Raw genomic sequence first — 15365 nt, forward strand, 5'->3', positions numbered from 1 at the left:
TTTCTAGTTGAAAACAAGGACTTCCAACTCCAGGTGCACTCAACCTTGTAGAAGATGTCTACTGTTGGTCAGAGAGTAAATATGCTTACCAAATGCCGGCTCTGTGTAGATCCCTGTACTGGGGATGTGGAGGAAGACAAAGGTAGAAGGAAATAGTCCATACCCCATAGATGCTCACAACTAAATTTATAGTATGGGACAATCTCCAGTCACAAAGCATAGTCAATATTTTAAACCAATGATTCCCTAATTTTCACATCTTCAGAACCATATGGAGGCATTGTTAAAACTCAAATTGCTGGTCACTATCCTGAGAGTTTCTAATTCAGTAGATCTGGGGTAAGGCCAAACAATTTGCAAGCCTAACACATTTCTAGACAATTCTAATCCTACTGGTTAAGGGAACCCCATTTTAAAACCATGTGTTTAGACAAAGAAAGAACTAGACAAGGCAGTGAAGGAACAGTAGGTGAGTTTTTTCCCCTCATTCAAGTCTTACTGATTCCCTAACGATTTCTTCACAATGACTTCAGAATTCCTTCCTCAAGCTTCCAGTTCCTCATCTGATTCTTGGCATGTGATTTAATTGACTATTTTAATGGCAAAGACAAACCATCACTGGCGAATTTCATCCTCTTCCTTCCCTGTCTCTGACATCTCCTCTATCTCCACACATACATATAATATACATAATGTGTATAAACAATAATTATTCAGAGAATGTTCAGAGGAGACCAATGATAGCAATGTTTATGTGTTATTTTTCTTAAAAAAAAAAAAAAAAAGATGGGCCATTCTAACTTCTCCAGTTCCTTCTCTCCTCCCTCTTCTAGGAAAATGGATCTCAAATATGTTTTGTGCCAAAAGGCTTTGGTCAAATGCCATAATTAATAGGAAGTTATTATGTGGAGCCATAAATGCAGAGCTGCTCTAGTGGGAGCTGGGCTGGAAAGAGAGGCTGTAGGGTCTGTGGAATGCAGTGGAAACATCACATTGCAGGATATGGTCCTATTAATTTATTTCCTTTTCAGAATCATTTATTTGATTCTTTCTTTTCTGTTATCAAATGTGCACAAATCTTAAGAGAGAAGTACTATCTCTAAACAGATGATTTCTCTCCTCTGTACCAACATCATTTTTCCCTAATGTGTGAATATGTACTTATTGTCTTCATTCCCTCCTGAATCCCTTTGAATCAATGATCTGCTCTCAACGCTCCATATGACTTTTCTTAAAGTATATCAGTGGCTTTCTGATTACAATTTCAATGGCCTCCCTCTGTCCTCATTGCCGCTAACCTCCAAAGCTCAATCACCTGATCCTTGAAAGTCCTTCCCTTTCTGCCTTTTGACACCACAGTACCCTGGTTCCCTTGATTGGCTATTCTGTATTCCACCTCCCAAATTTCTTTCTTTGTTCTTTGTTTCTAACTCCATATTTTTTTTACAAAAAGATCTTATTTATTCAAGACTGTTTATCAGCTTCTATAGGCCTCCTACTCTCATTAACTAATGTGACTCCAGAATTCTTATTTTGCATCTCTTTCTTGAGCCCCATATTTTCTTCAGAACCTTCCCACTTAGAGGTCTCACCTTCACCCAAACGCGCTGTCTCCACAAGCTGAATTCTGTCCTCCCAAAGTTCACATGTTGAAGTTCTAACCCCTGGAACCTCAGAATGTGACTCTGCTTGGAGAAAGGGTCCTAAAGGAGATAATGAAATCAAAATGAGGACACTAGGGTAGACCTTAATCAGATATGACCAGTGGACGTCTAAGGAGAGGAAATGTGGACACAGCTTCAGAGGGAGGACCTTAGGAAGATTCAGGGAGAAGGCAGTCACATACAAACCATGGAGAAAGACCTCAGAAGAAAGCAATTCTGTCCAAACGTGGATCGCAGATGCCTAGCTCCTGGAATCGAAAGAAAATAAATTCCTGTCATTGAAGCTGAAGACTCAGGCGGTGATACTTTTTTATTGTGCCCCCATCCTCATCCACAGCATACCACCAGAGCCCCATAGTGAATTTCTTACTTTTGTTTATCTAGACGCCAGCATTAGTCATTTTATATCCATCGTGGCCTCACTTCTCAAACCCAATTGACCATCTGGTTATGCTTAATTTACCTTTTTTCTTGCTCTGTCATCAGTATCTTTTATCCTCATTGCCTTCACCGAATTTGATGCCTACTCATAAGCCTTACACCACTGTAAAAGTTTCCAGAGGTCTTACTTTTTGATACAAGCTTCCATTCCCTCAAAGTCTGTCTTGCTAGATCATCAGTTTACACGTGTGACCTCCTTCCATCCTCTACGTGAGTTTCACATTCTCTCCATTCTCTTCTTCTGAGGTGTCTCTGCTTTAAAAAGGGAACATCTCAAGTCCTCTAGGATGACACTCTCTTAATCACTGGAACAGGAAGTCGTAAACCCCCTTTGTTGTCTGTCATTCATTAGGTTCTAGCCTTGTGTATGAATTAGAAAAGGGCATTTTATTAGTTTCTTACTTATACTAGCTACAGATGGGTTTGTCCACTGATTATGTAATTAAGACCCATCAAATTCCTACACCATCTACTACATCATCGTCCTTTAATGTACAGAATTTTTTTTGTTATTTATACAAAAAACCCCTTATCTCCTGTTGTTATGGCAAATTATTAATCACCAATCCTCAGTTCAGTAAACCTGGAATTATTCCAAACACTTCAGTTTCATTTTCTGGTCTCTGAACATTACCTTAAAGTAAATCTCTCCTACCTGAAATATCCTCATCTTCCTTCAAACCTCTAACTTTTTTTTAAACCTCACTAATTTCTATGTGTGTCTTTTCTAGTTTCAACAAGTTAATCCCACATGTCTTGAATCACTCTCTTCCTATTCCCTGTGAGTTAGATCTACCTATCATCTACCATCTATCTAACCATCTATTATCTATAACTATGTCTAACTCTCTACCTAGTATCTATTTATTTCTCTCTATTCATGACTATTGATCATCTATCGATCATCTATATCTACCATATATATGCCTATTCCTTTTAAAACATTTTTTTTTTAGGTTCTCTCATATACATATCTGATCTTCCCCATAAGTCTTGATCTCCCCAGTGGTAGTCACCACATCTTCTAACTATGGCTCTCAGGGAAGGGTTTTACAAACTGAACCAAGCTACTAGTTGAAGAAGGTGCCTCCCAGCAGACCCAGACCTAATTCCCTAAACTCCCGAAGAGATGCGGTCAGGTCAAAAAAGGGATAAGGAAGATCTGAACCTGAAAGAAGAACCATTAGACTTTTCCCACTGAACTCTATCTAAATTTAGTAATTGTAAATCTAGTGCAAACATTAGTGATGTTTATGTCAAACAGCTAACTGGAAATCTCACTTGATTCCCAAAACACTGATTCCTAAAACATTTCAGAAATCGCTTACAAGGCTCATTTGTGGCTTTAAAGCAATCATTTGAGCCTTGGCCCCATTTCCTGGGAAACCATAATATTTAAAACATTTATGCTTTGTACTAACTTGTCCTACAGTATTATTTTTCCTAACTCCTCTTTGTTCAGAATCTTATCAACAGTTATTCATGGTATCTGCATGAACACTGGGCTATCTACTCTTATGCAGGTGGATCGTTCTTCCTTCAGATATCTCCAGTTCCCCAAAATGAGTTTATTCACTGACCTTGCTGCTGTTGGCTTCCAAAGTTGGACAAATCTAGATGAAGACTCTAACTTTCCCTACCCTGATGTGGCCAACCATCAACTTCCTTCACTTTTGTGCTATGTCCCTACCCCGAGTCCTCCATCTAAACTCTATCTCCTTCACCAGGCAATGAAATATGGATCTGATGCTCCCTGTAGAGCTCTCTCCCTCCCTCTTATATGTGTGTATCTTTTTCTGAGCATAACTTGAATAGGAAGATAGACTCTCTTGGGAATTTTACATAAACTAATTAAGACAAGAAAGCAGTCATTCCCGTAATGGCTCTAATTAGGAAAAACAGTTCAGCCTGGCAATTAGGAGAACCCCAGTTCTGGGGAACTTCAATCCAGGACCAATGAGACAGTCTGGGAGCCTGAGGCATTAGAATAAATTATTTTTATAAACTTCCTTTTTCTGTGGTACTTCTGGTGAGATTGGCTTTTAATAGAATCAAAATGCTGAAAATCCAAGACTCAGATTTGAAGGAAGCTGACACAGCAAAGGGGAAGAGATTGGTGGAAAATAAAAACTGAGATCTGAACTTAACATCCTGATTATTTATTTCCAGGACAGTAAGCGAAATTTAGAAAAACGTAACCTTGCTTTTAGACCATAAGATATTCCATTCTCTCTTTGAATTTCTCCTTCCCTGTTTTATGGAATAAGCAGCTCTTCTTTAAAAAGTTCTAGTTTTGGGGCGCCTGGGTGGCTCCGTGGATTAAAGACTCTGTCTTTGGCTTGGGTCATGATCCCAGGGTCCTGGGATCGAGCCCTGCATCGGCCTCTCTGCTCAGCATGGAGCCTGCTTCCCTTCCTCTCTCTCTGCCTGCTTCTCTGCCTACTTGTGATCTCTGTCTGTCAAATAAATAAATAAAATCTTTAAAAAAATAAGAAGTTCTAGTTTTGTTATTGTAAACAGCTATTAGAAACCCAAATCTGAATTTTTAGGAAATTACATTTTTTTGTTTTAGTATATTTTACATGGGAATTGTATTTTCCCAAAAATTGCATGGTCACATTGACAAGTTCAACTTGATGCTAACATTGTACTTCAAAAGATGACTGCTTATTGATTCTTATTTCATAATTAAGTAATAACTTATATTTGTTATCAGTTAGGAATGTTCCTTTCTTATTTGATCCCAAATTGACAAGTCATTCTCTTGGACTTTTCCTTATGGTTGTAAAGTAGACCTCTAAGTACCAGGCATCCTTTGTCCTGCATCAGGGCAGAAAATTGTGGCCTGAGAGCCCATCAGCAAAAGCTGTCCCAGAAATTCTAGCAAACTGTTGCCAATATCTCTATGGTGAGACCCCCCTTATCAGAGGTGGGTGAAGAATAATAGGTTTCGCACAATTGACCCAACAGTATCTCTTCTAACTTCAAAATATTACTCTGAAAATTAATTTGGAATTTAAAATCCTACGTGATTTTAAGCATTACATTTATTTTATGAGACTCCATGAAAGACATTGACTATTACATAGAAACACATTTACTTAGAAACCCACAATGACATTTAATTCTGTACCATCATTCTAAATTTAGATAATGGTTGCCTTCAGATAGTATATGAAACAATGTCTAAAAAACTTATATAGTTCCAGCCATCTTAAATTTACTGAAAAACAAACACTGTTTTCATAAATTATATGAAATTGTAATATGAAAGTTTTTTTAAATTTTCTAAAACAAAAGTCTCAATAGAAAAATGTCAACACATAATAATTAGGAATTAAAGAGGCAACAGAAAAGAGCTGCTCTGCTTATTAAATATTAATAAATTGTTAAATAAATTATTCTGGTGACTTTCAAATAAATGTATGTCTTCATTTATTTTGTTTTGTTTTGTCTCTTTATGCTGGCAAAGAATATAACAAGTAATATACATTGCATGGGGTAATGTGTTGAAATATAAGCCCTCAGTGTTGCAGGTTATATAGATTTTTACAGTATTTAGGACGGTGATTTGGCATTATCTATTTCATTTTTAAATCCTGAATACTATTGAATATTACAGTTATATTTCCAGAATTAATCTTACAACAATATTGCAATGTGCAAACTTATATGTGGTTTCATACTATGGCCTTGTTTATGATTAAAAGTGATTAAAATAAACTCAAATTAGCAATAGGGATTAAATGAGTAACAGAAGGGACAATCATGATACAAACTATTATGTTGTAGTTATTTTATGGGGAAATCATAGATCTCTGTGCTGTGACTTGGAGAGACATAAACAAATGTATTGTTAACTCAGAAAACTTAACTCAGAAAATGTAACACTAATGGATGTGATCCATTTTGTTAAAAAACAAGGATTACATCTAAATATATATTGAAATTTATTTTTATTTGTTTTCCTTTATTTTCATTCTTCCTCTTATTTTCTCCCTATACAGCTATTTTCATTTATTTTAACTTTAATTTTAAGATGTCTTCTGTATGTATGTTTTCTCACAAAAGATGCATTTGTGTTTTACCTACATGTACTTTCTGTTTACATCCATTGTATTCACTTGATTTCATTGCATTTTTTTTCAGTCAGCTTATTTTTCAGTTATTTATGTTTCTTTGTGTTCATTAAGTTTATGGTATCTAACACCTCTATGACCCTCTGAAGTATTCATTCATCATATTTTAGGTATCCCTTTTAGCCATAATAGATCACAGATCGCTTCCAACTTTCCAATACCCAAACAACATCTTCACACGTGTGGGTTTATTAACAAGTGTGGAATGTCTTTGGGACATATTCCTAGGAGGAGGATTACTAAGACAGGATACACTGCAGTGTAATTTAAGTTCTACCAGATTTTTCTGCAGAATGTCTACACCGGTTTATATTTGCAGTCGAGTGTGTGTGTTTCTTTGTGTCCACACCCCCTCCAACACAGAGACTTAATAAAGAGCTCAAGCATCTCTTTATGTAATTATGAGCCTTACAATATGAGCCTTATCTTCTCTTAAATTACTGACCTAGATCAGTTGTTGCTGTTTTCTTTTTTTTTTAAGAAGTCTTTTCCCTTAAGTATAATGATTTTCTTGCCCAAAATAAGCAATAAGGAATAGTATTATGGCTTCAGACAAAGACACACCGATTTACTTACACAGCAGTTTCTAGCTAGAGACTATCACAAAGAATTCGTATGAATTTTATGCTATGTTTGGACTAACACAGAACACTGTACTTCTGTGCACCCAGCAAGCAATAAGAATAAAGAAGGAGAATGTCTACAATGTTTCACTATGTTGCACATTTCTTATTTTCACATAAGATTTTGTACTGAACTTTTATTCTACCTTAAAAGATTTTTAACGCTATGACTTTAATTTCTTTTCATTCGCTGTTCAAGTGCAGGATGACTATAAGCCACAAAATGATGAAGACAACGGTATAGGAAAGATGATGTAACTTCCAAAGAGCGACTCTCCTAAATCTCTTTACCCCACCCCCTGCCTTCACAGGTTCAGGTCTTTAGCATGTGCTGTTTCTAAGTGATCAAAAATCCCTTTAATGTGTAAAATTTCTTTCAAACACACACACACACACACACACACACAAAAAACCAGGCACCACGGTTAAGTAACTACACATTTGATGCGAGTAATCGTTCTGAAAATAATAGAATCATTTTTTTAAATTAGCAATACAATTCTAAAATACTTACGACCTAAAAGAACATCTTAAGATTTGATAATAAGCACCAGTTATTAAATTTCTGCCATCCCAGGCTGGTGCTATGTCAGACAAAGCCCATGCACAGCAGATAGTAAAACAATAATCATTTAGCCTCACACTCGTGAGTCTGTTCATCAGCTTCAACGAGGGGAGTTAGGCTGGACTCCCGGCTCTGGGCTCTGGTTCTGGGCTCCAGAAACCAGGCTTGGGCAGGTTGTGTTCAGGTCAGCTCCACGTGTCTCGCATTCTCTGAACCAGGGATTCTCAGGCACATGGACTCATGGGTCCAACGCTGCAAGGGAAGCAGCTGCTGGGAGCAAATCCAACTGCAAGGGCACAGATTTGATCTCAGGAATGCCCACAGACATCCCAACCATCAAATAATTAAAAAGGCTTATCTAAAGTTGAGGGGCAGGGAAGTATAGACCATCCACCATGAATCCACTCATTGCAAATTTGTGGAGTTATTCTTCTGTTCCAGGGATGTGAAGAGCCAGGACTAATAACTCAATTTACCACTGAAATCTATCACTCCATTATCGTCCTCCTGCAATTTCAACTTGTCAGTGATAGAAAGGACAGCTCCACAGAATAACCAGACTTCTTCTTTAATCATATCAGTTGCTATTAAAGTTATACTAGAAGTACCACATTCATGCATTACTAGTGCAACCTTTGCAAAAACAGTACCTTTACCCACAGCTATAAACATATCTGCACATTTTACTTTAATAGGTCAGTTTCTTAAAATCCATCTTGAAACAGAAGTTTTTTTTAAATGGAGAGAATTTTATGCAAAAAAAATGATATTTGCCACATTTATAAGAATGGTGATAGTGAGGAAACAATATAGAGGTTCAAAATAGAGAAATAATTTTTATACCCAATCCGTGAAATATTTTGCCATATTTAAACTGATTGGTATAAGTACTTTGTGGAAACATCAATAGATTTTAGCATATAATTTTGAGTTCTAAAATATTTGTTACCAAGTCACATAGTATCATATTAAAACTGCTACACAAGTTATATGTCTTAGCACTGATATGGTAGGGAAATATGGTAGGGAAAATAGACAGTTTCTTAGAGAGGTTAATTAAATAATCAATAAATGTCATTGGCTATAAATGTAAATGTAGGCATTTATTATGTCTTAACATTCTCACACTGATCCTACATAAGGTGGTAAGTTCTCCTGGGCAGGCGTTTGATTTACTCAACTTCTCTTTATAGTAGTTAACATAATACCAAATACAGTCTGTGATGCCTGGGTTCATGACATCATCACATGCTGAGAACGCCAGCACACAGATCTTAACATACTAGCAAGGCTGACTGGAGAGGAAAAAAGATAGGGAGTTAGATCTATGCTCTGGATACCAGGAACTCTTGCTTCTTCTTAATGTCCAGTGACTTCTTGAAAGAAGTAGGACTAATCACCTTAGTGTCATGCGGAGTGAGCTACATGGGTTCCATCAGGAACTGGGAGCTTGGTAAAGAGATAGTATCGTAAAAGTCAAGATCTGTATTATCAATACTTATATAATCAATCATTTTAAAGTAAAAGAGTAAATTAAAATCAAACAAACATGGGGTGACCCAAGCGGTTCAGTCAGTTAAGTGTCTGACTCTTGGTTTCAGATGGGGCCATGATCTTGGGGTGGTGAGATCGAGCCCAGCATGGGGCTCCGCACTCCGCGGGGAGTCTGCTCCTCTCCCTCTCTGCCCCCTCTGTTCTTCCTTCTGTGTTCTCTCTTTCTCTTAAAAAAAAATTAAATCAAACAAAATGGGAGATACAGGAAAAAAAAACAGTCTGCTGATCCTAAAAAACAAGGAGTGGAATTGGTATGTTGACCTTCTCTGTAAGTCCTCAGAGAACATCATTAGTCTACTCATCGGCACGTGGAGAGGAAATTGGGACGAACTGCATAATTATTTTAAGTTTTAACATTTGTGGGGGTCTATATCTTGTGAGGAAGCTCCATGTATACAGGGCACTCCTGCCTAAATCACCAACCAAGGAAATTAAACATCTTGTGAGGGCAGAGGAGTTTCTTAATAGCATCTTTCATATCCTTATTCCTCAGGCTATATATTATGGGATTGAAAAAGGGAGCAAGGACAGAGAAGGTCAGAGCGATGGCAGCATCCCAGAATGGCGTATACATGGCAGAGAATCTAAGATACATGAGGGCTACATTGCCAAAAAAACAGCAGGAAGACAGCAATATGGGCAGCACAGGTGGAGAAGGCCTTTTTACGGCCTTTCCCTGAAGGGATCCCCAGGATCACAACCACAATTCTGATGTAAGAAAGAGAAATAATCAGGCCTGTTATCAGAATGGCCAGAGCATGAATCACATCTTGCGCTAAGATCACCGAGGCATCTGTACAGGCTAAATGTAATAATGGTGTGAAATCACAGAAGATCTGGTGGATTTGGTTGGGGCCACAGAAAGGCAGGGTAGAAATCCACACAATCTCAGGCAGAAGGATGAGGAAGCCAAAGACACAAGAGCCCGCAGAGAGCTGTGCGCACAGTCGGGGGGTCATGATGGTCGGGTAGCACAGGGGACTGCAGATGTTGATGTACCTGTCAATGGCCATGACAGTCAGCAAGGCTCCCTCAGTGTTTCCCAGTGAGTGGAAGAAATACATCTGCAAGAGGCAACCGATAAAAGAGATGGTCTTCTGATGGCTGACCAGGTTGGACAGCATCTTAGGGATGGTGGCTGTGGTGTACCAGATCTCTAGAAACGAGAAGATGCTGATGAAACTGTACATGGGATTGTGCAGACGGGTGTCCAGCCTCACAGCAAAGACTATCAATAGGTTCCCAATGACAATAAAGGTGTAGATGAAAAGTAGAGGAAAAAAGTACAGAAGTCCACCATCTTGGAGCTGGGAGAACCCAGTGAAGATAAATTCAGTCACTGCGGATAGATTTGCACTCTCCATATGCCCAGAAGAGCTACCTGTGAATGAGGGAGAGGTTATACCCAACCAACGGAGAAGGAAATCAAGGCAGTGTGAACATAAATATTATTTTGTTCCTTGGTATTTTGTGTTTTGACATTTCCCAGGTTCAAAATAACAAGTGACTTGCCTGTATCTGTAATCTTTTTATTTGGGAGACAGTATAGCATTAATATTAATAGCGTGGGTTCCGATCAAACTTACTGAACCTGAATTCTCATCCTGCCACCTATTATCTGGAGGATAGTGGGCTTGTTCTGAATATCTCTGAGACTCAGCAACTTCTTCTGTAGTTGAAAATATGTCGGTGTGATCAGAGTTGTGAATATCAAGTGAATTAATGTCTCAAAGTCCCTGGCATCCCTCACTATCCATTATCATTTCTTTCCTAGATCAGCTTTCCAAGAGTAATATTAACATCTTGTTCAGATCTGGTTCACTCCTCAACTATTTGCTGTGTGAATCCTTTCTTTACTGCCATGTACAGAAACCATTCTGTCCTACGTGTCAGTGACATGATAACTGCAAAACAATGGAAAGTTTCAGTTGTTCTATTATGACCATACTTTTGCAACAGAAACTCCTGAACACTACTACTTGAAGATTTTCTCCCTTGGCTTCCCTGAAAACCTACTCCAGGTTTGCCAGTTCCTATATGGAAGCTTCCTCCCAGGTGTGTGTTATATCATTATTTCCTTATTTTACACGTTATGGACCCGTCTTCTCTACCTGGTACATGGCTACATAGAGAAAGTTCCTGTGGTGGTTGCTAACATCATGTCCTTCTGCACTGTCTGTTGATGAGCAACGCATAGTCACCAAACATCTGTCTCCAGCACAGGTGTGTTTCCTGGAATTTAGACCTGAAGACCCGGAATCCATGCCTGCTGCTCTCTTCTGCTGCACTATGGCAGTTTTCAGGGCTCACCACCATTTCCCTGAGATGGCTTGGTGAATATCGACCCATGTCTTGGAAGGCCTTTGGACTCCCTCCCTTCGCTGGAATACTCCCGGGCTTCCTTCAGGTTTCAGCTCAGCCACTTCATTTTCTCAGAAGCCTCACTAAGTTGCTGTGTTCTCATCTCCTTCCCAACATTCACGCATATGTGCACATGCACACACACAACACGCATACATGTCCACACACAAGCACACACACATCTCAGTTATTCTCATCCATGGGTTCTCCACAGGTCCTTCGATCAGGGCAGGATCATCTTTTTGTCTTTCATAAACCCTGGCATGTCTTAAACACTTGAAAGTAGCTTCTTTTATAATGAATAGCTTTGGAGCAGACTTGTAAACATCATTAAAGCCAGAAAAATCCAGAAGCAAGGAAGGTGGGAAGGAAAGTATAAACATTCATAATGTAGACCATCATGTGGTCTAGATGATTGGGTATAATATCTGATTGAAAAAATGCAGAGCCCAGAGCTCCAAAGATGGACGTTTCTCAGAAGCCCTACAGCAGTGCCCAAATTCAAGCGTCCCCAAATCTTCACTGAGTCTTTACGTTGTGTTTCATCCCACAGGTAGGAAATGGATGCTTCCTCCCCAGACCACAGTGACCGTAAACTCACCTCTGCCAAATGCAGGAGGACTCTTCCTTTTCCCTGGGTCTCTGCATTTCCAAATGCGCTTTCACCCTCCCAGGTAGAGTTATTATAGTCATCCTACAGAACATACTAGAGGGGAAATGAGCTCCAGGGAGGCTTTATCACCTGCTAATAAGTAGGAAGCAATCTTTTTCCTCATGAGGTCAATTATCAGAGCCCCTCTGCACTTTCTTTTCATTAGATCTCCAGGTCAAAGGGAAGTCAGTACTACAAGGAAGACTCATGGATTCTGATGACGATTGTCACTGCCTTGTCCTTTTATCATTATGATTCAACCAGTCTCCATCTTGGTATGGAATTGGGAGGGTTCCATACAAAGAACATCTTGGTAGGACGCCATCCTTACAAAAAAACACGAGAAATAAAATAGTGTTGAAGGTCTTTTTTGGCATGTTAAGTATTGTGAATAAATTAATGAAAACAAAATAGAACAATTTCTGGGAAAACACGGCACTTGGAAAAATGAACCAGTACTAAAGAAGACGATGAAAGAATATCCACTTTTTCCTTCCAACAACATACATGGTTCTTCAAATCATTCCCATTGATTCTGATAAACTCTTCAAATTTCTTATTTTTCTCCACAAAATCTATGATCTATTGGTCTATAATTCTTGTATACCATTATATTTACAGTGTGTTACAAACACTGTAAAATAAAACATTTATATTAACTTTTTCTCATCATTCTTATAGAAAATATCTTAGAAGGTTTTTGATACTATAACATAACAATAGGGTTGCATCCTTCGTGTGAAAGTGATTAGTGAGAGTGGCTCAAGGTTGTGCAGTGTTAGGAAGAAGGAAGTTAGTGACTTAGAATACTTTATAAAAATAAATTCATATTAACTACCATTGCATAATATACATTTATTCTTAACCACTGGAAAGAATCAGGGAAGATCTTTTTCCTTCGTGTTTCTCTCTCAAGTGTAGTACTACTACAGAAATTTACTGCTAAGAAATATTATATATGCTCCTTTGAATATGCAATTTCATCTAGATTATCTACTAAAAACTAATCTGTTTTTAGTATCAGCAACATTTGGCAAATTTACTTTTCAGATATAATCTGTGGTTCATCTGTTCACTGTTTCTAGAAATAAAATTATTTCTATGAGAAAATGCATAAATTAACAAGAAAAGAGAGTGACTTAATTTGCTTTAAGAAAAAGAAGTGCTTCCTTAATATGTATTTGTCCCCATCCAGGTGTTGGGAAATCTAGAGTTTGAAAGGGTTGAATGACAATAGTGCCCCCTCTTTAACCTAGCAGCTGTGGGCGTGAATCCTGGTGTCCCTCTCCCCTTAACTCAAGGGAGTGTCTGATTGACAGATGGGTACCCGTGGCAGCAATATAGAAGGACATACTTGCACAGGCTCTTTATTCTCTAATCCCAGTAAGTTTGTTGCTTTTAGAAACAAGAAAAAATGTCTTCTCCTCACTCTTGTTTTAAAAGCACCACAAGAAAAGTATAAACAGTTGAGCTATATCAAACCTTTCTTGACACTTGGAGAAATCAGTACCCTTTTAGATTAACAAAATCATTTCTAAATCTTTTGGTTTGTTTTCCTTCAGTGTGAGAAGGTACATAATACTTAACTGACAACAGCTAGTGTTTGTGTGGGGGAGCATAGCTTGAATCCATTATGCGTATACCACGGTCTTCCTGTGGATTCTCCTGCTCCCGGGGTGCATTTGTCTTTCCAACACCGGCTGCTGCAGGCTTAAGAATGCTGACATTTTGGGACTTCATCAAAATCAAAAGCTTCTGCACAGCAAAGGAAACAGTCAAGAAAACAAAGAGGCAACCCACGGAATGGGAGAAGATATTTGCAAATGACAGTACAGACAAAAGATTGATATCCAGGATCTATAAAGAACTCCTCAAACTCAACACACACAAAACAGATGATCATATCAAAAAATGGGCAGAAGATATGAACAGACACTTCTCCAATGAAGACATACAAATGGCTATCAGACACATGAAAAAATGTTCATCATCACTAGCCATCAGGGAGATTCAAATTAAAACCACATTGAGATACCACCTTACACCAGTTAGAATGGCCAAAATTAGCAAGACAGGAAACAACATGTGTTGGAGAAGATGTGGAGAAAGAGGAACCCTCTTACACTGGTGGTGGGAATGCAAGTTGGTGCAGCCACTTTGGAGAACAGTGTGGAGATTCCTCAAGAAATTAAAAATAGAGCTTCCCTATGACCCTGCAATTGCACTACTGGGTATTTACCCCAAAGATACAGATGTAGTGAAAAGAAGGGCCATCTGTACCCCAATGTTTATAGCAGCAATGGCCACGGTCGCCAAACTGTGGAAAGAACCAAGATGCCCTTCAACGGATGAATGGATAAGGAAGATGTGGTCTATATACACTATGGAGTATTATGCCTCCATCAGAAAGGATGAATACCCAACTTTTGTAGCAACATGGACTGGACTGGAAGAGATTATGCTGAGTGAAATAAGTCAAGCAGAGAGAGTCAATTATCATATGGTTTCACTTATTTGTGGAGCATAACAAATAACATGGAGGACATGGGGAGTTAGGAGAAGGGAATTGAGGGAAATTGGAAGGGGAGGTGAACCATGAGAGACTATGGACTCTGAAAAATTAATCTGAAGGGTTTGAAGAGGTGGGGGGTGGGAGGTTGGGGGAACCAGATGGTGGGTACTAGAGAGGGCACAGATTGCATGGAGCACTGGGTGTGGTACAAAAACAATGAATACTGTTATGCTGCAAATAAATTTAAAAAAATGATTTAAAAAAAAGAATGCTGACATAACCATGAGAATTCTGGTTGCCCATGGAGCAAGAACCCACATTTTCTTTCTTTAAAAAAAAAATATTGTATTTGTTTATTTGACAGACAGAGATCACAAGTAGGCAGAGAGGCAGGCAGGGGAGGGGAGGGGGAAGCAGGCTCTCCACCGAGCAGAGAGCCTGATGAGGGGCTCGATCCCAGAACCCTGGGATCATGACCTGAGCCACCCAGGCACCCCAAGAATCCACATTTTCTGATGAGGGTACCATGAAGCCTTGAGTGTGGTGCCAGACTTAGTCAGTTAGAGGTTTTGTTGGATAATTTTTTGTCTCCTTATCTACTTTTGTTTGTTTTCTTTATTTTTGATGACTATTATTTATGTTCAAAATCACTGGGTAGAGCTTGGGATGCTGTGTACGACCAAAGTTTGTTCCTTATATCCAAAGCCTCCTCTCCACGCCCAGCGGCCTGTTATAGTGGCCCTTTCATTTTAATGGTTTTCTTGGTAGGACTCAGAACTCTAATTCTTATGGCAGATGTAGCTGTAGACCAAAATCTTTTACAGGTAGTCACTAATGGGCCCTTTTCTTTGTTG

General features: G+C 38.7%; 1 protein-coding gene across 1 annotated transcript; it reads right to left on the reverse strand.

Annotated features, from left to right (window-relative positions):
- Nucleotides 1–9401: 9401 nt before the first annotated feature.
- On the reverse strand, nucleotides 9402–10374 carry LOC116859966 (olfactory receptor 6K3-like). The gene is given in 2 exon segments (XM_032845715.1): nucleotides 9402–9602; nucleotides 9604–10374. Coding segments are annotated over 2 exon segments (948 nt in total). The 5' UTR covers nucleotides 10351–10374.
- Between the last annotated feature and the right edge of the window lie 4991 nt (nucleotides 10375–15365).

The sequence above is a fragment of the Lontra canadensis genome, unplaced genomic scaffold, assembly GCF_010015895.1.
Source record: "Lontra canadensis isolate GAN:19392208 unplaced genomic scaffold, GSC_riverotter_1.0 scaffold168, whole genome shotgun sequence".
In the NCBI taxonomy this organism is placed as follows: domain Eukaryota; kingdom Metazoa; phylum Chordata; class Mammalia; order Carnivora; family Mustelidae; genus Lontra; species Lontra canadensis.